Source organism: Brachycentrus maculatus, unplaced genomic scaffold (assembly GCF_059751285.1).
Source record: "Brachycentrus maculatus isolate JH-2025_06_01 unplaced genomic scaffold, ASM5975128v1 h1tg000102l, whole genome shotgun sequence".
NCBI classification, from domain to species: domain Eukaryota; kingdom Metazoa; phylum Arthropoda; class Insecta; order Trichoptera; family Brachycentridae; genus Brachycentrus; species Brachycentrus maculatus.
Window position 1 is genome coordinate 2,685,462 of NW_028280856.1, and position 19,611 is coordinate 2,705,072.

At 30.1% G+C, this 19,611-nt stretch overlaps 1 protein-coding gene across 1 annotated transcript in view; it reads right to left on the reverse strand.

Annotated features, from left to right (window-relative positions):
* The window catches only part of LOC148310308 (cGMP-specific 3',5'-cyclic phosphodiesterase-like), a 123,713-nt gene that overhangs the window by 10,488 nt on the left and 93,614 nt on the right, over positions 1-19,611 (reverse strand). The window contains exons 10-11 of the mRNA XM_088258688.1: positions 16,030-16,121; positions 513-637 (exon numbers count right to left, since the gene is read on the reverse strand). Coding sequence (XP_088114814.1) covers positions 513-637; positions 16,030-16,121 — 217 coding nt within the window. The remainder of the gene's footprint in view (positions 1-512; positions 638-16,029; positions 16,122-19,611) is intronic.

Here is a 19,611-nt window from a genome sequence, read left to right on the forward strand (position 1 = left end):
TCGAATATATTACTCAAATATAACAAAAATTTTAACTCATTTTAGTATATTATTTTTTGACATCTCATCAAAGATGAAGAAGAATATGGAAGTCTGGGCATTTACGGGGCTGACGACCGTCATAGGCTGGTTTAAGTGATCACTTTACACACGTGTAACATTCACCAATTCTACCCATTATTGACAACCACACTATTCAAATTCTTGGAAGTTCTATATATATGAACCAATTTAGAAACTTTTTTCTTGAATCACTAGAACTTCACTAGAGACATCTATTGGTGAGATTTAAAAAAGCTTTTTTATTAAACAGAAACTCTTATATTAGTATGTGAGGTCCGAATCCTGGATTATATTCACACACATTTTAGTATTGTGGTTTTTGTAAAATACAAACTTAAATTTTGAGTACAATGTAATATTTTTAAAAGGATTTTGCAAAAAGGCATTACGAACTGACTCTGGGATCATTCTGGATCATTACTTCAGTCCATTCTCTAATCTTATTTTACCTCTCCATTTTTCCTGTTTTCAACATTGCAAACATGGTTTGGGCTACGTTAAGAGCGTGTCTCCAATTGTGGTACTTTACGGGACGATAATTCTTCTTCACACTGAGAATCCAGCGGCACAAAACCTGGAAGAAAAAGAAAAAACAAAATTAGGGTCGTTTGAAAAGCAAGGGAAAAAATTTGTTTAATTATAACGTGAGTATGGTGACGATTCAGATTTAAAAAATATTGTTTTCCAAACATTTTAAGTGTGTCCAAATACTTATTATTTCTCCATATAGCAGTTATTTTTACATTTTTGACATCTCAATATATAGGTACCTATAAAGAAGAATATCTGGATATTCACAGGGTTTATGACCTGTCATAGGCTGGTTACATGTGCAACACTCACCATTCACCATTCACCAAAAACAAAAACTGGTTAGGATCTTGCATACATCCATAAAGAAGGGTCTCCACTAAATAAAATCTCCGTTAACCCAACATAGAAGGCTCTTATGAACTCATATGTACAGTGTCATGAGATTAATGATATATGTAGGAGTTTGAGAAAAAATTGCGTGGTGTGGAATTACGGGTAGAATGGTTAATGTTGCACATGTGTAAAGTGATCACTTAACCAGCCTATAACAGGTCAGAAGCCTTCCATATTCTGAAATATGCATATCTATAAAGATAAAAATGAAAATCTTGGTTCGTTCAAGATCAATCTTAAATCATCCACCGATTGCTTTGAAATTTCGACACAACGTTGACTCAACACTTAACCAGACTGAACCATAGCAACGCGTTGCCTGGTATAGCTAGATAAAAAGAAAAACGTCGGATTTTTAAACATAAGTTTACAACTTGAGGATGGGATAATTTAACAAAAATACCAAATTAATACTATTTGTATTTTAATCGTACTTAGAATATAAATAAAGCAATAAAAAATCGAATACAAACAAAGCATAAATCAAAATATTTATTTTCAGTTGGTCTGGGTGTTTGGGATGTATTTGTCACATTTACCTTCCCTATCCTTACTTTCCTACCCGCAGACAAGCACCTTAAAGTAGAGCATTGCTAGTTATGCCTTTTTTTAAACTCATTATTTTATCGTTTACTGTATTATATTTAAAAGTAATAAGCGTTTATATTTTGAAATTTAAACAATCCTAGATTAGGATTTTTTAATATTTTTTTATACACATTAGAGGCTTTGCGGGTTATTCCTTTTAATAATAAGGGGTGCAGCCGGGTGAAGTCATTAGTTAATAATAAATTAATACCCAGACATAAATTTCGTAAAGTCAAATTGATTTTCTTTAAAGGAGCTTTTACGTTTGTAGTCATATCCTTGGGCAATTTCGCTGTATCTATATTATATAACGCAAACAGGACTTGTTCGCAAACTTTATACCTTACCCTTAATAAAATACAATATCAAATTATAAATGTTGGTATTTTATAATATAATATTTTAACGTATAACAAGATTTCTTGATAAAGTTCAATCTTATACTGCGTTTCTCAACCTTTTTTGGCTGGCGCACTACTTGGTAAACTAACGCTTAATTATACCACTTCGTAAAAATGAATGCATTTTTTGATAAATTTGTTACTCTATTTGCATCATGAATTTTATATGGTGACTTTATTTCCCAAAACTTAATATATTTAAGTTTAAAAAAATACCAAAAGTTTTGTATTTTCTGATAAATATTTTGACTTTTTATCATTATTTTTTTTTAAATGAAAAGGTGCCGAAGTTCATTTCTTGTTTAAATTCAAAACCAAAATGTTAAGAAGTATTTACTAACAACTAAATTTTATTAAAAAAATAAATCGAATTAAAGTAAATTATTCGTATAAAAAAAATTAAATGCGCCGCAGGCAATTTTTTCCAAAAATTACTGATATTAATCGAAAATATATTAATAACATTATAATTTGAATGATATTTTATAGAATTTTCTTTAGGAATTAAATTCACATACAAAATCCATTTCTAAGATAAAATTATATCAAATCATGCCTAAAACCTTTACCATAACTTACATTTAATTAAGTATTATAATACAAAACCTAAACTCATTCAATTTAAACATAGAATTTTATCTAGCCTCAATTCAGTCTGATGATGTCGGTTACGACGAAACCCGGTTGCTGGTCAAATAAAATTCATGTGGAAAAAATTACATTATTGTTATTATATTCTGTAAAATGCCAGTACAAAACTTGAATCTAATGATATTTTTATGTCAGATTTTTTAATATTTTTTATGTTACATAACTGATGATTTTTCGTATACCACCAACTATCCACTCGCGTACCACCGCAGGTACGCGTATCATAGGTTGGGAACCACTGCTCTTAATGAAAGGGAAAACTTTGTAAAATTTTGCGTCGTAAACTCAATCATTAAGTTAGTATTTTGAATTAATAATAACGCCAAACTCATTATATTCGGATGAAAGCTTAACTAATCATATTTTGAGTGTGTCAAAATATTCGTTCAGAAATCTGGGTATCAGGTTTAAATTTAAACTGAAGATGGAAGCATAGCTCCCGAAACTAGTCATTAAAATAATATAAATATAGCTCAAGTCGTAACAAAAAAGTGTTTTTTTTTTTACAATTTCATCATGTCAAAACAATAAATACAATTATATTTATCTATTAATTTTTAAATCAAACATAGATTTTTTGAGTCTACCAAGTTGTATTTTATTTAAAAAAAACATAAAAATTAATACTGTGATAATTGTTTCGCCTAGTGATGGCATTTTCAAACATTCGTTTTAAAACGCCATAACTAGGCGAAACAATTGTCACAATATTAATTTTTATGTGTTTTTTTAAAATAAAATACAAGTTCGTAGGCTCAATAAATCTGTGTTTGATTTAAAAATGAATACATCAATTAAAATGGAGTTCTGCAAATTAAACGCCAAATCAATAAATAAAATTATATTGATTGAATGAACGCATAATTGGTTGAAATAATTCGCTTTTGTTTTCTTTCTTTCTTTGAAGCTTTTTAAAAATAATCAGATATTGTTCAAACAATTTAGAGAGTGGTGAAGAATCACCAAGTAAGGTTCCCTCAGAAGATTTTTAAAATTATTTGCATAAGATTTCGAGTATTTGTACAAAAATAATGTGTTGTTTCTCGAGTGACACAGTCCCTATAATTGAGGGTTGGTAAAAAGTCTAAGTAGGGGAAATACCTCGGGTTTTAGTATTTACGGTTAAGTCAATTTTAAATTACAAGTAAAACAATCATAGTGTCGGTATATTTTGAATATTTTATTTTTCCTTACATTCGAATGTGTCTAATCCATGTTCATAAATCGGGGCTTCTCCAATTAAGAGTTATTTTTATATTATGACATCTCAACATACATAAATGAAGAAAAAAATAATGTCTGGATATTAACAGGGCTTTTGAGCTGTCATAGGCTGGTTAAGTGACCATTTTACACACGTGTAACATTCACCATTCTACCTATGATTGATAGTATTCAAAAATATATACAGGGCTTTTTTTACAACCAAATAAGTTCCCGAAATTTACTTGATATCAAGCTTTTTACTAAAACAAATTACATATATTTAAATATCATTTAAATCAAATTTAAAGCAAGATTTTCCATAATTTTAACGAATTATATAAATACAGATTGTAATTACGTTCGCAGTTACAAGGAAAAAAACACTGATTACATATTTTAAAAAAAACATATGTACGGCAAAACAATGCACGATAGATGTTCGATTGGTGATATAAATAAAAAAAAGCAATACTGTTTTCATCCCTGTGAATATTTCGAAGTTTCATATATGGATTTGTAAGCTAATTTATATTAATTTTTGGTTGTTTTCACATCGTACAATACAATGCTATTTTCAATTCGTTCATATTTATACTGCTAAATAATAATCGAAGTGTAGGTAGGTACTTTATGAAAAAAATATGAAATAAAGTATTTATAAAATAAGTAAATAAAAATATGTAAAAACGCCGTTATGTCCCTACCTACCTACCTACATATATATTTTACTTAAAAATGAGAACTGTTCACATTTACCCTTTCGGCTAGAATTTTTTCCTGTCTCAAATAAGACCTGTCTTCCCTTAGGGAACAAGGTTACAAGTCCTTGTTATAAAAATGTAGCATCCTTTAAACAATACACCATTATACTATTTCTCTCTCGGAATTTAAATCCTGAACTCAGTTTTGTTGGCAGAACATAGACATGTTTTTATCTTCCTTAGGATTGACAATGGAATAATACATTTTCTTTTTTACCCACATTTTCATATTTCAGGAAAGCACTCTAATTTTGAAACGATAAGTAAATTTATTATTATTTTTACGAGTACATCACTCAAAAGCTTTTGATTTACATCAGAAACTTTCGGAACGAGGTTATACAATATGTTGGCTGATATTATGAAAATTGAAAGAGCCTTTGTATTTATTAGGGATGTTATTCTTATTATTTGTTTATAATATTATTTGATCCAACTCTTAAATCACGAGATAAAATATGTTTTCATGTTGTATATGTTTCTATATTATTTATATATATATATATATATATATATATATATATATATATATATATATATATATATATATATATATATATATATTTATACAGAAATATATATGTATATATATATATATATATATATATATATATAAATATATATTAATAAATATATATATGTATATATATATATATATATATATATATATATATATATATATATATATATATATATATATATATATATATATATATATATATATATATATATATATATATATATATATATATATATATATATATATATATATATATATATATATATATATATATGTGTATTTATATATATGTCTGCCTCCGTAATGGAGGTCCCGGGTTCGATTCTCAGGGGGAGGGGTGAAAATAAATATTAGTGATCAGGAGTGATCACCTTGCCTTCATGGAAGAAGACTCTTTAATTTAAATACTACCGATGAATTCGTAGATCGTTTGAGTTCAAACAGCAACATATTGCCTGAATTATAACGAATATTTAGTTGCAGACTATTGATTGTAGAGCCTTAACATGCTTATGGAATACAGGCGCTAGCAGCTTTATTCGTGCGTTTTGTAGAAAATACCAATGTACCGTGTGGCGCAAAATTAATCACCCTAATGGAAAATGTTACAATTTTTGCAAATAGCGTTGTACGTCAAACGTATTTGACATTTCGCTCACTCCTTTCAAGAACGTCATAAATAAAAAATCGTCAATTTTCAGTTGTGCATCTTTTCGAAATGCCCAGAGAATGTACTATATCCCAGCAAAAGAGCCATATTATTAACTTGATATTTACCCGCTACAGGGCAGAAAGTGTTGTTTTTGCATATTGCAGAAAAGGTATTGCTTAATTAATTTTTTAAATATACTAAATATTTTTCAAATGAAGAAAAAACAACCAGGTTTTACCTTAAAAAATCTGTTGCACAGTAAAAAGTTCAATAAATGGCTTGATATTTATTTTTAATACATTTCATTTTATTTTTAAACTTTAAAAACGTTCTCCTAAAAAACAAAGTTTTTTGATTTATGACGTTCTTGAAAGGAGTGAGCGATTTGTGAACTAGATAGCTGCTGTAAACAAAGGGATTGATAAAACGTGCATAAATGCGTATCAACACTAGCGGCAGCCACTTGACGGATATTATCTTTTCCACTTAACAGAAAAAAATGTAAAGGTCCAAATAAAGATTTCCATAACTCACAATAATTTTTAAATGAATAAATTTGTTTTTCATAAACAAAATTTTGTGATTAATTTTGTAAAATTTCAAACTTATTTGTAAACTGCAACTTTTTAGTATGAATAACTATAGTATAACTTTCGTTAGGGTGATTAGTTTTGCCCCACTCTGTAGTATCAGCCTTCACATATGATACATTGGTGTACTGGGGTTACAAAGAATATTGTATTGTAATGAAAGAAAATTGAATGATCGACCCATTCATTTAATTTGTTAAGCGTAGTATTCGGGCGTCTACTGTATGTCTACGAACGTCTCTCAACTGTGGAGATGTTATTTTACTCTCCCCGTTAACCCTTCCTTTACGGTGCTAAAAACTTTCGCGTGCACCGGTGATGTGTATTTTGTACTCCATTATGTGGTTTTAAAACAAGAAAAATGTAAATATTCCTAAACGTTTCATATAGTGAATTGTATATTCCTTAATGCAATCAAAAAAGTTTGTTCTTACAATAAGTAATGTCCGTAGAGGCGAAAACTACTCAAGATTCTATGCGGCCGTACTAAGCTCAAACGGGGTATGTGACATTAAGGGTATTTTATGTTTTGGTGAATTTGGATAGCAAGGTTTTTAAATAGCCATATCAAAAAAAAAACGTTTAGAAGATAGAATTTTGGGCATTCACACGGCTTACGGCCGTCAAAATATGGTTTAAGTGATCACTTTATACACGTGTAACATTCACCAATTCTACACATGATTGACCACTACACTATTCATTGACTATAGTTGAAGTAAAAATGTAACAATTTTGTAATATTAGCTCTGGTAATTGTCTGAAAACGAGACAAAAATATATCGCAAGTAGCGACAATAGCAAGCGTAGCGACTCGGCCGCCGCGTAAGATGATCTGCGCACTACTGGCGCAGTAAACACGTAACAACATGCGCGTATAATGACATGAGAAACGTTTGTGTATTGGTGATTTTATCCCCGATTTTTTTACAAATTATTTATTTCCGTAGCTGAAAATGAATAACTTTATACTATAATTCTTTTATGTAATACATAATTTTATTACTCTAATGTGTAAAGGCAAATAGTTGCAAGTTGAAAATAGTGGTTTTGAGATAAACGAGTTAAAGGTTACTGAAAATGATGCCTTTTGCCAAAAAACACATGTATCAAATTAATACAATTTTGCGGCTATTTGGATAATGAATATCTCGGTAAAGGAAGGAGAAAGAGCGAAATCTGTGATTGTATATGATAGAGGCTAGTTATAAAAATGCTTTGAGCCGTGTTACGCCAAACAGCCGCAACCTGAGTTACGGTTAGTTGCCTTTACACACTAGTACGGAGGAATACAAAAATTCTGAGCTCGTATCTATTATATTTTAAATTGATATTCTTACCGGGAGGGAAAGGTTAAGTAATTCTTGAAGGACGTTGAGAGTAATTGATGGGTTTTGGTAATCAAACCCAGGCTTCTCAAAGTGCCGATTCACTGAAGGTTTCTGTAATGGAAGGCTAAAGGGAGACTAGTAGCACGTCATTGGGGGTTGAAATGAAAGGCTAAAACTGAAATATTTTGCGGAAAGGGTTCGTTTGGCAGTTCGGCTGTCCAAACTTAAAACACAGTAAGGGTAATTTTTTGGCAGTACGTTTTTTGTGCATTTTTGGATTAAGTAGATTCTACTTAGTCCAAAAATGCTAAAAAAAAACATACCACAAAAAAAATGTCCCTTACTGTGTTTTGAGTTTGGACAGCCGAGTTCTAGCATAGCTAAAGTGACTATACGTCCCGTTTTGAGTGGGACCATCCAGTTTTTAGATAGCCTGTCCCGTTGTCCCCAAGTAAAGTTTCGGGACGACTAAATGTCCCGTTTTCTAAAAAAATGCAACACACAATAACATTTTTTTTAAATGCAAAAATCGACGATAGTTTGTAGTATAGCCGTTTCATATTACTTTGCTGAACGAATCCTAGCTTGATTTCGGTGCATATGGCTACAGAAGGTGGCTGGTGAGTCATGTGCAAAGACTAACTTATTCATATAAAGACCGACGACTCTTTATATGGATAAATAATAAAACAACATATTTTTTTCATTTTTAAAGTATTTATTCCTCTTATTTTTTTTATCAACATTACTTTTGTTTTTATTAAAACATAAAACTATGAAAAAAAACGTGTTTTCTTGAATATACACAGTATTACGTAAAAATTGGTAGATATCCCGTTTTGAAGACAAAAATAAATGGTCAGTTTAAGCATAGGGGAAGATAGATTTTTTTTAAACCCTCTTCTTACTATCTTACGTATACTGTCTGGTTTTGGGAAACTGTTAACGTAACTAAAGTTTTTAGTTTTAATTTTAAGTTTTACTTAGTAAATACTACTAAATCTTAAAATCTATTGTGACAAGTGTTTTGACGCATTCTGCATCATTTTCAAACACCGTATCTGAATTTATGCAATATTAAATGTTAAAATCAAACACTGATTTTTTGAGTTTACTAAATTATATTTTATTGTTAAAAACACATAAAAAATTATAATTTTAATAATTGTTTCGCCTTGATATGACATTCTAAAACGAATGTTAAGATTAAATGGAATGATGGTTCATATTTAGTCAAACAATTCTAGGTACTTAATTATGCGACGCTAAGTCTAAATTTTTTGAGTTGGTGTTCTTGGGACGTTGAAGGTTGAAGAAGGGGTTGAAGAAGAACTGTTTTTTATTTTTATTTATTTATTTATTATTTATTTTAACATTGGAATCATACACATCAGTAGGAAAGCTTAAGTCATTAATATAAAAAAATGACCTCACATACTAATAAAACTGCTCAATAATAAGCTTCTTTTCATCTCACCAATAGATGTCTCTAGTGAAGTTCTAGTGTTTCTAGAACAATGTTTCAAAATTAGTTCATATATATATATAGAACTTCCGAGGATTCGAGTGGTGTGGTTGTCAATAATGAGTAGAATTGGTGAATGTTACACGTGTGTAAAGTGATCAAATAAACCAGACTATGACGGTTGTCAGCCCCGTAAATGCCCAGACTTCCATATTCTTCTTCATCTTTGATGAGATGTCAAAAAATAACATTTTCACATTGTTAATTATGGGTTTTCCATTATTTATATTTCATATATCAAAGAAAATCTAATATTTAACACTTTGGTAAAAAGAACTTTGGCTATTAAGTGATAAAGTTGAACAACCTGCTTCTATTATCCATGATGTCATTGAATAACAAAACATAGTATAAAAGAGCTATTCATAAATAGATAATGGAGGTGGTTATATCTGAAATAGATCACATCTTTCGGGCATGCGGTATTTGATTACATGTCATAAACAATTTTCATTCATATACGGTTTTAAAACAACTATTGCAAAATATACCCTTGGCACGGGAATACTCAACGAGGGTTTATATTTGTAAATAACAATTTGTAATTATATGTTAGATGAAAAGTTATAAAAAAAATATTTAAAAATGCTAAATTTAAATTTCTTTCATCAACTTTTTAAATAAGTATTATAAAAATACCTTCAGCACGGAAAACTCAGTGAGCATATAATATTGAAAATTGTAATTATATCGTGGCCATACAGGAGAAAGTGAACAAGTGCATCGTTTTACAAAAACGTGGTCATTGACTATTTGATATTTTACTAGCTTAATATTGCCCTGAAAAATTTAAATTAAAAATTTAAATTTAAAACTTGAAAGTATAATATATTGACTTGTCAAAAATGACTAACTGCATTGGTGTTTACTTAGTTGACAAGCAAAAGTGAGTTAAATGGCCCTCCTGAACATTTTACGTTTTAGTAGTTGGTCACTGTCTCCTGTATGACTACGATATGTAAGATGGAAAATAAATATATAAATAAATTATTCCACTTCAAACCCTCATCCGTACCCGATGGTACATAGGGCACTGCATCATATAAATGCAGTGTTATCTTTATCGTTAACACATTAAGGAAGTCTGATCAGCCCTCCACTTATATTTATTCAATATTTCCAGGGTACTTCTTATACAGAAGCATCTAGGCTTCCTGACTGATCTGCTCTTGCAAAGCATTTAAAAAAAACTAAGTTGCGAAATTTATTGAAAATGTGAAACAATATAAAAATATTTCCAGGGTAATATTGAATAAATATTAGAGTGAAGAAATCACATATATTTATTTGACCCTCCCTGGGAATCGAACCCGGAACCTACAAAACAGTAGCCAAGCGTGATATATATCGGAATATTTCTGAAAATGTTTATCTGTATATTTTTTTGTTCTTCACACTGTTAATAAATAACTATTAAACTTGTCTTCAAGTCATGAAATCGGCTGACCATTACACTACGGAAGCGGACATCCATAAATTAATGTTTGCAAAATCTCATTTTCTCATTAATTTCATAATAATTCCTTATTCTTAAATATTCAGAAACACTCGCCAAAGTCAACGACAAAAATGCTTATTCAGATGTACTAAGTCAAAGAAAGATCATATTAAATATTGATAAGTCAAAATTATGAAGTAACAGTAATTAGTACCTACTCGCTTCTAAAAAATACGTCTGTTCTGAAAGAATTTAATGAAATTTTTCTCATAAATTAAAATTATTACACCTTGTTCCATATAAAGGCCAAATTATGAATTATCTTGAAAATTTGGAAATTCAAAAAAACCTAAATTCTAATAATAATTTATTAAATAATATATCGTTTCAAAATTCCTCACCTTTGCTTTCCATTTTCCTTTGTTTTCAAACTCCGCCCCTTCCCCTTACTTTCCCCTCTCCTTATTTATAGAACAATTTTATATATATATATATATTTATATATATATATATATATATATATATATATATATATATATATATATATATATATATATATATGTAATAAAATACCTAGGTACCTACCCATACATTTTATTAAGTACTTACAAAAAGTACCTACATAAAACAGTTCTACCACCAGATGCCGCATGCGTCGCTCAGAATAAAACAAAAGACTTCCGATAGTATTATTAACTGTCAGAATCAGATAGATAGATAGATAGATAGATAGATATAAAATTATTATAAAGATAAATTAAGAATAAACTTTAATTACAAAGCAACACATTGTTTATTTTATTATTATACACCCACTTTACATATTATTTACACTTAATTTTCAAAAGGAAAATATTACCACGTTATAAAACGACAATTTTGTTAATTGGAAATGGATTATGAAACATTAGATGTATTAAAACAATTACTACAATATGTTCGGAGTGAGAGAGAAAAATTAGAAGATGATCAAAGGAAACGATTAGAAGATAGTCAAAGAAGACGTGGAAATTTAAGAACTAGTGATAAAATTAAAAATAAAAATCATGTGAAAAAAATTTCTACAAAATATAAAATAAAATATACTCCAGAAAAGAAGAATTTCGAAGCAGATTGTGTGAGCAGGAATCCAGTATTAGAATCGAAGGAAAATGCAAATGAACAATTAAAAGTTGTAAATTTGGTTAAATTAGAAGATATTTTAAAAGATCAGAATAAAAATGAAGACATACAAATAACACAGAAACAGTGCTTGAAAAGTGAAAATAAAAATAAAGTAGAAAAAACTTCTACGAAAGATAAAATAAAATATTCTCCCGGAAAGAAGAATTTAGAAGTAGATTGTCTAAGCAGGAATCCAGTATTAAACTCGAATGAAAATGCAGATGAACAATTTAAAGTTGTAAATTTGGTTAAATTAGAAGATAATTTAAAAGATCAGGATAAAAATAAAGACATACAAATAACACAGAAACAGTGCTTGAAAAATGAAAATAAAAATAAAGTAGAAAAAACTTCTACGAAAGATAAAATAAAATATTCTCCCGGAAAGAAGAATTTAGAAGTAGATTGTCTAAGCAGGAATCCAGTATTAAACTCGAATGAAAATGCAGATGAACAATTAAAAGTTGTAAATTTGGTTAGATTAGAAGATACTTTAAGAGGTCAGAATAAAAATGAAGGAATTCAAAAGATAAAAACAAATGGATTGAAAAAAAACTGTGTCTACTTTAAAAGGGTCAAGAAGAAAAAAAAATACAAAAAAAAGAAAGAAAAAAAAGAGCGGAAAAAAGAAAATAAAAAAGAAAGAAAAAAAACAAGAAAGAAAAAAAAAGAAAAAAAAAAGAAGGAAAAAAGAAAGAAAGAAAAAAAAAAAAAAAAAACTTCATCATATCACTAAGCTTATACCAGTCCCTTCACTACAAGAAGATGATACGGAGGACGAGTGAAAATTTTACTATGAATTTTCACCCCCAAGGGGGGAGATGTAATAAAATACCTAGGTACCTACCCATACATTTTATTAAGTACTTACAAAAAGTACCTACATAAAACAGTTCTACCACCAGATGCCGCATGCGTCGCTCAGAATAAAACAAAAGACTTCCGATAGTATTATTAACTGTCAGAATCAGATAGATAGATAGATAGATAGATAGATATAAAATTATTATAAAGATAAATTAAGAATAAACTTTAATTACAAAGCAACACATTGTTTATTTTATTATTATACACCCACTTTACATATTATTTACACTTAATTTTCAAAAGGAAAATATTACCACGTTATATATATATATATATATTTAGTTATTATCGATATCGATAATAACTAAATATATATCGCCTTTGAGATATCGTTTTTAAAACCCAGTAAAATAAATCTCTAAATGTGCTCCTGTACACAGAAAAATAATTAAATCCATATTTATTTTATTCATGTTTCGGTATTAACTTATTAAAGTTATTATACATACCTGAATGATGGAAGTTTAACTTCCAAAACATATAGTCTATAATAAAACTCAAGTGGTAAAAAACAAGTGTTTTCTTTAATCATTAAAATTTAATGAAATGTAGCTTTTAAACTTTTGATAAAATACCCTTGTAAGCAAATACAGAAATTTCGGTTCGTATATCAGAAAAACGAAAAAGGTAGCTGTAATGTTTGAAGAGTTTCCTTTTTTGTTCAATCCTAATTTTCTCCTCCCATTATAAATGAAACGCAAACAGCTCTCGAGCAATTAGTGTTGCCTGATTTAAAATAAAAGTTGTCAAAGGATAGGTTTTTTTTGTTTCACCGCCGGCATTTTATTTTAGGCGGGAGGAACTGACGTATGTGTTCGATGACATATTTCGCAGTCAGATGTGGTGCGGGTAAAAAAATTATATTAAATAATTAACCAGCTGCCAGTCAGGGATACAAAATTAGTCAGGGTCCAAATACTTATTCACAAAATCTGGATTATCTTCAATTACAGGAGTTATTTACATTTTATGTTTTGACATCTCATCAAAGATGAAGAAGAATATTATTCTTCATCATCTTTGATGTGATGTCAAAAAATAATATGAAAATAACTCCTGTAATCGGAGATAATCCAGATTAGTGAACAAGTATTTGGACACACTCAAAATGATGTAAAGAAAATATTGATTTTTTTTTTGAAATTTGTGATCTCTATTTTCTTCTTTTCAATTTCTCAAGACTGACCATGAGTTGTCAGACATAGCTATACGTGTATAAAATTAAAACACTTGTTTATGACCACTTTAAAGTTTATCAATGTAAACATACTCCTATCGACAACTACAGATATTATCTTTGTATTTTCACCCGTTGATGAGAACACCTGTAGTTCTCGAAACTAGTCCTGTTTACATTAATAACCCAAGAGTGGTCTTATACCAGAATTCTTATTTTATTTTTAACTTTAAACAGTGTTAACACAAGTAATGGCTAACACATCGTTAGGGTGTAAACTAGTTTTTACTTGAGTTTGAAAACAAGTTTACATTCTCGTTTCTAGAAATAGGTCGGAGAAAAAGTTTTCTCTGTGGGAATGTAATTTAGTTTCATTGATAAACAACTAACACATGTCGTTTTAAAACTCTTTCTGGAGTGATTCAATTGTGAGTTTTTCTTTAATATATTAGTCTTTAAACCACGTATGGCACAACATTGAAATTAATTATAAACTCATCATAAAATGTGTAAACTAAACACTACTTAATTTGGAGTAAGGTCCTTAAAATATATTGCAAATACTTAAATCAACCAGCTGCCTGACATATTTAAAACGAAACCCATTCGGGGGTCCAAAATAAATGATCTGAAAAAGTACTTTATGTAGTGATAAGTCATATTTTCTTATTTTGTTTTTAATATTTTTTTTTTAATAATTTCTCATTCGTTATACTTTCTCATTTTTTTTAAATATGCTTCTTACCATATGTTTTTCTCATTTATTTCTTTAAATATGCTTCTTATGCCTATTTATTATACCTGTTTATTGTTTTTATATTTTGCCATGTATTAATATTAGTTTTGGTTATTTAAAAAAATCTTTTTTGTTACTTATTTATCTGTATTCCAGTCTTTTAAACCTAAATCCCATGTCCCAAAATGGGAAATAGAAATTACTCATCGGGAATACTATATGTATATATGACTTTTGTATGTAATATGTTTTGAAAAAAAAAAAATAGAAATCTAAAGATCGACCCCTCTTAGATACACGCGTAGAGATGGAACTGTTACTACGCATAATTTCCAATTTTATTTTCTTATGAAAAAAGTTTAAGCATTTTTTCCGTAACATTTGTACTTGAAATACATGAATTTTGCATTCATGATACAGAAATAACTTCGATTAATAGAACCAAAGATATGACGGAATACATAAAAAAGATGAAAGTTGACAATTTGTGGCCTATATATAAAGGTACATTTTATACTTATATGACGATAATATGTGTCAGAAGAGTTAAACGTCGACTATATTCAATTAAATAAGAAGTGTATGCAATATTTTTCAAATTCAAATCATTCAATTGGTGCAAAAAGGTTTAATCATGTTAGCATATTGATGTACAGTGACTAAAACTACTCCATATTTGAGTAGTGAGAGACTCACTTAACCAGCTTATGACAGGTCAAAAGCCCTGTAAATACCCAGGCGTCCATATTCTTCATCATCTTTGTTGAGATGTCAAATATTAAAGTAAATCACTAGTGGAGAAAATCAGATTTATAAGGATTTGGTCATAAGCCCTGTTACCCAAACTTTCATATTTTTTACAACATTTTAGGTGTGTCAAATTCTTGTTCACAAATCTGGATTATCTCTAATTATAGGAGTCAATTTGGATATTATTTTTTGATATCTCATCAAAGATAAAGAAGAATATAAGTCCAAGATTCGGACCTCACATACTGATATAAGAGTTTTTGCTCAATAAAAAGCTTCTTTTCATCTCACTTCCAAGAATTTGAGTAGTGTCGTTGTCAATAATGGGTAGAATTGGTGAATGTTACACGTGTGTTAATTGATCACTTAAACCAGCCTATGACGGTTGTCAGCCCCGTAAATGCCCAGAATACCATATTCTTCTTCATCTATGAAATGTCAAAAAATAATATTTCATATTTTTCTCCATCTACGTTGAGATGTTAAAATGTAAAAGTAAAATACTCGTTTTATATTTTAAATTCGCTTAAAATTTGTTGCGCCACCTATACAGCGGTAATAACTAAAGTTTTCAACACGGAATATTCGTAATTACGGCATTCGCCTTTTAGCGTGCATAAAGGGAGCTATTTACCGCTACACTGCCTGTATAAGGGTGAGTATCAGAGTGTAGTGTACTTACGTCATAGGGGATGTGAAATTGTTGCACCAGGTTACACTGGAGAAACATCCGGAGGGTCGCTCTGCACGTATCTTCATCCGAGAGGTCGAAATCTGAAACAAAAATGAAGCTTTGAAACGTCATAGGAAAGCTCTCCATTCATATTTTTATTATCCTTTAAATTGAGATCTTTATAGGTACAAGTTCATCGTTATATTATAGAAATTTAGTCTTAGAAAGATTAATTTATTTACAACATTTTGAGTGTGTCCAAACACTTGTTTACAAATCTGGATTACCTCCATTTATAGGAGTTATTTTTCTTTTAATTTTTTTAATTAAAAAAGTAATGTGAAAAATAACTCATTTAATAATTGGACACACTCAAAATGTTGTTAATAAATTAACTGGTCAAATTATAAGCTTAAATAAAATAACTAAAAGGATATTTTCTAGCATTCCTCGTGTATGTGATAATAATCCAGGATTCGGACCTCACATACAAATAAAAGAGTTTCTGCTCAATAAAAGCTTCTTTCATCTCACCAATAGATATCTCTTGTGAAATTCTAGTGATTCAAGCACTATGTTTTGAAATTGAACCATATATAAAGAAGTTCTAAAACATTGAATAGTGTGGTTGTCAATCATAGTTAGAATTGGTGAATGTGACATGTGTGTGAAAGCGATCACTTAAACCATCCTATGATGGTAGTAAGCCCCGTAAATGCCCAGACTTCCATATTCTTCTTCATCTATGTTGAGATGTCAAAAAACTTGTTACATTTAATTGCTTCAAAGAAAAATATAGATGTTTATATTATGGTTCTTCCTTTATGGTATATATTACGTATATGTACGTATATCGAATATACGCGACCGGCTGCGCGAGAGGCTACATGTGTGTCTGCGAAAAAAAAATTAAATTTCTACCTTGCTATTTACTCCTTACCTTTTAATATAGGTTTTTTTTAAAAACCATATATTTATTTCGAAGAAAAACATACTTATTCAAACGAACAAAAAACTTCAAATGTGATTGATTGGCAAAACCAAATCAATATAACCTGAAATCTAATAATGCCGTCAAGAGTCTACGTAACCGGAGGAAATGTATGATTCGATGTATAAACGTAGAAGAAGCTAGGAATATGCGATGATATCATGTGTGGCGTTCTCTCCCCTGCGCCTACCCCTGCATGAAAACGGTGATGGTACGAGTATTAGTAATAGTAGTAAAATAGTAAAAAAAGTTAAATAGTTGTAAAAAGTCTCTGTTCTGAATCCCGTATTTCCATTTGCATGTTTAACAGGGGACTATACTGCTTTCAGCACGATTTTGGAGGCTACATTAGCTGACAAAAGCTCTATCGTGTCGGATTCACGAAACTCGTCTTGAATCGCGCATGGATTTGTATAGCGTACGTGATGATCGAGCTACACAAAACCGTGTTTTCTTTGGGAGGGTATAACGTAGAATATTCATAAGAATACGCATATTGGTCAGTTCTAGCAGTATACTCACGATGCATAGTATAGCGACCCTTTTCAGGAAAATAAATATAATATCGTTCACACCAGTTAGGTAATAATCGTTTTATGGTAATAAACTTAATAGAAATAAAGATACGCATTATCTGAAAAATAACGTATATTTTGGTGTGTCTAATCAGTCTTCCGCTTCAGGTACCTGTCCAGAGTAAAATTGAATAAATATACATATTAAACCATATCCACTCCCTTGGTGGAGCATATGGAATCCACAAACTGTCTCCAGGCTTTTCTGTCGGCTGCCAGCTCCCTTGCATCCTCCCAAGTCAGATCCGGGTCCCGAAGTTATGACGAGAACTGCCGACGAATTGTCAGCAGTGGTCGTCCGACATGTAGAACGAATGAGTGAGGAAAGAACGGTAAAACAAATTTATGAGGCGAATGTAGACTGAGAAAAACATGGCACGATTAGGTATGCCAAATATTCGAAAGTGGTCAGGTTAGGAGTCGTAACAATCGGCGGGTACGTATGAGGAGATGCATGAACGTGGAAGAGGTGAAGAATGTTTGCAAAGACAGAGTGGTGTGGCGTTCTATTCTCTCTGCCTACCCCTGCGGGAAGCGGCGTGATGGTTAGTTAGTTAGTTAGTTTAATATTTTTTTTAATACAAAAACGGCATTTTAAGCGAAAAACTCAATTTTTTCAAATGTTATTTGGGTTTAAATAAAATTAAGTTCCAATTTTTCGTATATTGGGCCTTAAGTACTATGTACTCGTACCTACATAGCGGGTGTTATTAGTTCAGAACATTTCAGGCGATACTCAATCATCTATCCTACATAATACCTACTTTAATTAATATTAATGATCCTTCCCTTTGTATGCGCGACTGCATCCCCATTGTTCAACACCAAGTTAAATTAGATTCTCGGAACTACGTACCATGCTAATAGATTTTGTACTTCTATTCAAGCTAGCTGGTATTATATCGATCTAAAGAACACGTTAACTAACTAACTAACTAACCATCATACCGCTTCCCCGTAGGGGTAAGCAGATATAATATAACACCACCGTGGTGTAACATATTTATTGTGTTGCATTGTATCTATTGTATTTTTTATAAGGACGAACCCATTTTATTTATTGTTTCGGCATTTTTTTGTGGTAAGACATGTTATAATGATTAAAGAAAACACTTGTTTTATACCACTTCAGTTTTATTAAAGACTACGTATTTCCGCCCCTTGACTAACCCCCTTCCTCTATTTTTTTTTTGAATTACCTAACGTCTAAGTGACTCTGAAATCTAGCCACGGCTTATGCAACACCGTTTATCATGTCCCTACTCAGGCTTCAACTTTATAAGTTTCATAGCCTATGCCTACTTGTGAGTGGATTTACTCTTTATGTTTAAAGTTACTATAATTTCATGTTATTCATGAGTGAAAATTCTAGGCAAAAACACTCCCTCTAACTTTCCCCTCTCCTTATTTATAGAACAATTTTATATTTTATATTTTAGTTACTATACAGACCTGAATGATGGAAGTTTAACTTCTGAAACATGTAGTCTTTAATAAAACTCATGTAGTATAAAACAAGTGTTTTCTTTAATCATTGTAAGGACGAACCTCATTCGTATTTATTTTCTAGCTACTTATATGCCTACGCAAATAAGGAAGCAGGTCATAAGCTTGTAAATACACAGACTTCCATATTCTTCTTTATCATGTTGAGATGTAAATTTAAAAAAATGATATTCTGGTCCTTAAACCAGTGATTACCAAAGTGTTCGATATTAAGCTTCAGAACAAGGAGATTAGACAGTGAAATTCGTATGAAATATATCGCTCACTCCTTTCAACAACGTCATATATCAAAAATCGTCAATTTTCAGTTGCGTAAATGTACCATATCCCAGCAAGAGCGGCATATTTTTAACTTAATATTTACCCTCTACAGGGCAGAAAGTGTTGTTTTTGCATTTTGAACAAAAGGTATTGTTTAATATTTTTTTTAAATAAACTAAATATTTTTCAAATGGAGAAAAAACATTCAGGTTTTTCCTCTAAAAGATCTGTTACACAGTAAAAAGTTCAATAAGTGGC